Source organism: Coffea arabica, chromosome 11e (assembly GCF_036785885.1).
Source record: "Coffea arabica cultivar ET-39 chromosome 11e, Coffea Arabica ET-39 HiFi, whole genome shotgun sequence".
NCBI lineage: Eukaryota > Viridiplantae > Streptophyta > Magnoliopsida > Gentianales > Rubiaceae > Coffea > Coffea arabica.
In genome coordinates, this window is record NC_092331.1 from 19529284 (window position 1) to 19533466 (window position 4183).

Below are 4183 nucleotides of genomic sequence, written 5' to 3' on the forward strand. Positions count from 1 at the left end.
TGTATGAAAATTAATAACTGCCGGTTAATGGCTGGGACATTTGAAGTGAAGCGAAAGCTCTTTACAAAGCCCTCGTTAAAGATCCTAAACGTCCGAATGAGCTGAAGGAGAAAGCATCGCTATAAGCTGGCCAAGTTGCCAAGAAACGGCGACTTTACCCGAATTCGAAATCGTTTGTTATGGTACAGAAGCCAAAGTGCAGAAAATGTAAAAGGAAGCAAACTTGATTGTAAGGTTCAGTAGTTGATCAATGTAACAGTGATTGTATTGAGCTCAATTTCATTAATGAATCTGAAACAAATTACAAGAAATAGAAGTAATGAATTTATCTAAGAAGGTGTAAGATCAGAAGGAAAATTTAGGAGGGAAATTATGAGGATCGCTCCCAAGCTATTACAACTAATCTGGACAAAATTGATTCAAAAGCTAAGAATCGATTAAGCAGACAGGCCTGCTTATAAAGTTATCAGCCTCTAACAGACTCCTAACTACACCAATAAGAATCAAACACGTGTCCTAATTTCAGCTGCAAGTTGCCGTGCTTCTTGGCTTTCTGTTGGAATAGATGAAACCCAGCAAAGGCGTGGTTGAGCATACGTGCCTTTGCTGAAGCTCTTCCTCTTGATCACGCCTTCAGTTACTGGATTCCATGCCTTCTTCTTTTCTTCTTCCTAGCGCATATCTTCAGCTTCAGTCCAACTTCTGCATTTCATTACAATACCTCCCCCTCGTAAGACCTTTGTCCTCAAGGTCGGAATTGAGGAAACTTCTCCCTTATCTACTTAGCATCTTCCCAAGTTGCTTCTGCACGTTCAGCACCCCACCACTGAATAAGCCATTGAGTCACAGCTGCATTCTTCCTCTTGATCATCCTCCTGCTTAATAGTGCCATAGGCTCTACTCTAATCTGCCCCTTTTCATCAGTGTCTGGTAGTTGTAGGATAGGTGTGATCTGGTGCCCTAGCTTTTTTTTTCAGCAGAGACACATGAAACACAGGATGGATCCTTGATGTAGCAGGTACCCTGAGCCTGCAGGCCACCTTTCCAATTTTTTCCTCTATACTGTAGGGCCCAAAGTACTTAGCAGATAATTTGGTGTTGTTCCTGATCATCACAGATGATTGTCTGTAAGGTTGCAACCTCAAATATACCCAATCTCCAACCTGGAACTCCCTTTCACTCATGTGATCACCAGCATACTTCTTCATCCTCTCCTGAGCAGCTTTTAGGTTGTGTTGTAATAGTTCGTCCATTCTCTTCCTGTCTCTCATGTAATCCTCCACTGTTGCCACCTTAGTTTGCATATATGGTCCAAGCGCTAGCTAGAGAGGCTTGGTCCCATACAAAGCCTCAAAGGGGCTCATCTGTACAGCAGTGTGGAAAGTGGTATTATGCCACCATTCAGCCAAAGATAACTAGGAGTTCCATCTCTTTGGTTCCAGGTGAGTCATACATCTGAGATACATTTCCAATACTTGATTTACCCTTTCTATTTGGCCATCTGTTTGGGGGTGGTAAGCTGTACTTAGGCTCAATCCTGCTCCCAGTAGTGTGAATAGCTCAGTCCAAAATTGGCTAATAAAGACCTTATCCCTGTTTGAGATCATACTTTGTGGAATGCCATGTAGCTTACTGACATGATCCAGGAAAATTCTAGCTACTTTAGGGGCATCAAAAGGGTGGGATAAGCTCATGAAGTGAGCATACTTAGTAAACCTGTCTACTACAACCAGGATAGTGTCCTTTGCTTCTGATTTGGGTAGTCCCTCTATGAAATCCATGGTGACATGACTCTAAGAGTGCTGTGGGATTGGGAGGGGTTGGAGCAGACATGGATAAGCCACACGTTCATCCTTACATTTCCTGCAAGTATCACACTGTAATATTGTTGCCTTGATCTCCTTGAACATGCCTAGCCAATGGAATAGCTGTTTGGCTCTTATCCAACTGGCCTGTATGCCTGAATGTCCCCTTAGCTGAGAGTCATGAAGGGCAGAAATAAGTTTCTTCCTTATTTCTCCCTCCTGTCCTACGACAACTCTTCCCTTATATCTTAGAATTCCACTCTGATAGCTGTAGTCTGAATCCTGCTCTGGAAATGCTAAGATGCCCCTGATGAGATCTTGAGCCTAGGTATCACCAATGTAACTTTCCATTACCTCTTTCATCCATTCTGGTATGACTGTGGTAGTTGCTGCACACTCAGCTCCCTCCTTCCCCCTTCTGGAGAGTGCATCAACTACTACATTTTCCTTTCCCTTTTTTAGCATATCTCATAGCTCAGTCCCATCAGTTTAGTCAGCCACTTCTGTTGGAGGGGGTGGTGATCCTCTATTCCAATAGATATTTCAAACTTTGGTGGTCAGTGTTGATGATGAAATGGTGCCCCTCCAAGTATTGCCTCCACTTAGTGACTGCTGTGACTAAGGCCAGCAACTCCTTTTCATAAATTAACATTCCCAAATTCTTCTGTCCCAAGCTTTGACTGAGGAAAACCAATGGTCTCTTATTCTGCATCAGAACAGCTCCTATTCCTCCATAGCGAGCATCTGTCTCTATCACAAAGGGCTAGGAGAAGTCTGGAAGAGCAAGTACATGGGTACTGCACATAGCTAACTTCAGCTTCTGAAAAGCATCTTCAGCCTCCTCTCTCCAGCTGTAGCCATCCTTCTTGAGGTGGGTAGTTAAAGGCTTTGCAATAGCACCATATCCCTTGACAAACTTCCTGTAGTAACCAGTTAGACCAAGAAATCCCTTCAGCTGCCTAGTGTTCCCTGGTCTTGGCCACTGCATCATGCTGTCAATTTTCTTGGGGTCAGCTCTTACTCCTTCTGCTGAAATGATATGGCCTAGATATTCCACTTGCTTCTGGGCAAAGGAGCACTTACTCTCTTTTGCATATAGCTGGTGTGGCCTCAGAATCTCCAGGACTTCAGTAACATGATTGATATGTTCTTCTAGAGTAGGACTGTAGATTAGTATATCATCAAAAAATACCAATACATGCTTCCTTAGTTGTTTCTAAAATACCTGATTCATCAGGCCTTGAAAGGTTGCGGGTGCATTGGTCAGCCCAAATGGCATGACCTTAAATTCATATAGCCCTTGATGTGTTCTGAAGGTTGTTTTAGGAATTTCTTCTTCACGTACTCTTATTTGGAAGTACCCTACTCTGAGGTCAATTTTAGAGTAGTATTTGGATTCATGCAGTTCATCCAGTAGCTCATCAATAAGGGGCATAGGGAACTTATTCTTGACTGTGAGATCATTCAGTTGCCTATAATCCACACAAAATCTCCATGAGCCATCCTTCTTCTTGACTAGAAGTACTGGTGAAGCAAAAGGGCTGCTACTCAACTGAATGATCCCAGTTTGCAGCATCTCTTGCACTAGTTTCTCAATCTCAGACTTCTGGATGTAAGGACACCTATAGGGCCTTATTTGGAATGGCTTTGCCCCCTCTTTGAGAGTGATGCAGTGATCCTGGATCCTCTTAGGAGGTAGTCCTTGAGGTGCCTGAAATACATCCTCAAACCTTTGCAGTAATTTCTCCATTTCTGGTGGTGTTGGCTCTTGGTCTGGCTCCTTGTCCTCTACTGCACTCACCTGTGCCAGAATTCCATATGCTTGTTTCCTGGTCCACTTGTATAATCTACTTTCCCTTATTAGCTTCAACTGTACTGAATTGTCCTCCCCCTTTAGCTCAACCTGCTGCTTACCCTTTCTGAACTTCGTACTTAGTCTTCTAAAGTCAAACTCCATTGGACTGTACCTAGTTAACCAATCAACTCCTAGTATAATATCGCACCCCCCAACCTTAGGGCATTGAAATGATGCTGGAACTCATATCCCTGCATCTTCCATGTCACAGGCTTGGTGATGTTCCTAGACTGTAGTCTTTCTCCATTGGCCACTCTAACTGACAGAGCCTCTCCTTTGGTTCCCAGCTTCAAGTTCCTAGTCAATTGTTCATCAATGAAACAATGTGTACTACCATTGTCAACCAGGGCAATAATGGTCTTCCCTTTAATCATCCCCTTTATCCTGATGGTTTTGTGCTCACTTCCCCCTGCCAAGGCATGGATGGAAACTTCTGTGTTCATTTTCTAATTCTCCTCCAATACAGTCACAGAATACATCAGTCTCATCCTTCTTCTCCCCCTCTTCTTCAGTAACTGGTATC

The 4183-nt window shown here is 43.4% G+C and overlaps 1 protein-coding gene across 1 annotated transcript; it reads right to left on the reverse strand.

Annotated features, from left to right (window-relative positions):
- Positions 1–778: 778 nt before the first annotated feature.
- LOC140021204 (uncharacterized) lies at positions 779–1304 on the reverse strand. Its single transcript, XM_072071969.1, has 2 exons — positions 1023–1304; positions 779–964 (listed from the first exon to the last, which is right to left on the reverse strand). The coding sequence occupies exons 1-2, from the start codon at positions 1302–1304 to the stop codon at positions 779–781; spliced, it is 468 nt and encodes a 155-aa protein (XP_071928070.1).
- Between the last annotated feature and the right edge of the window lie 2879 nt (positions 1305–4183).

What these genes read in the sequence shown, in the direction of transcription:
- LOC140021204 (XM_072071969.1), bottom strand. Translation starts at nt 1,304, where the DNA reads ATGCAAACTAAGGTGGCAACAGTGGAGGATTACATGAGAGACAGGAAG. An exon ending in AGGTGGCCTGCAGGCTCAGG is followed by an intron (nt 965 to 1,022) that starts GTACCTGCTACA and finishes TGAAAAAAAAAG; the next exon opens with CTAGGGCACCAGATCACACC.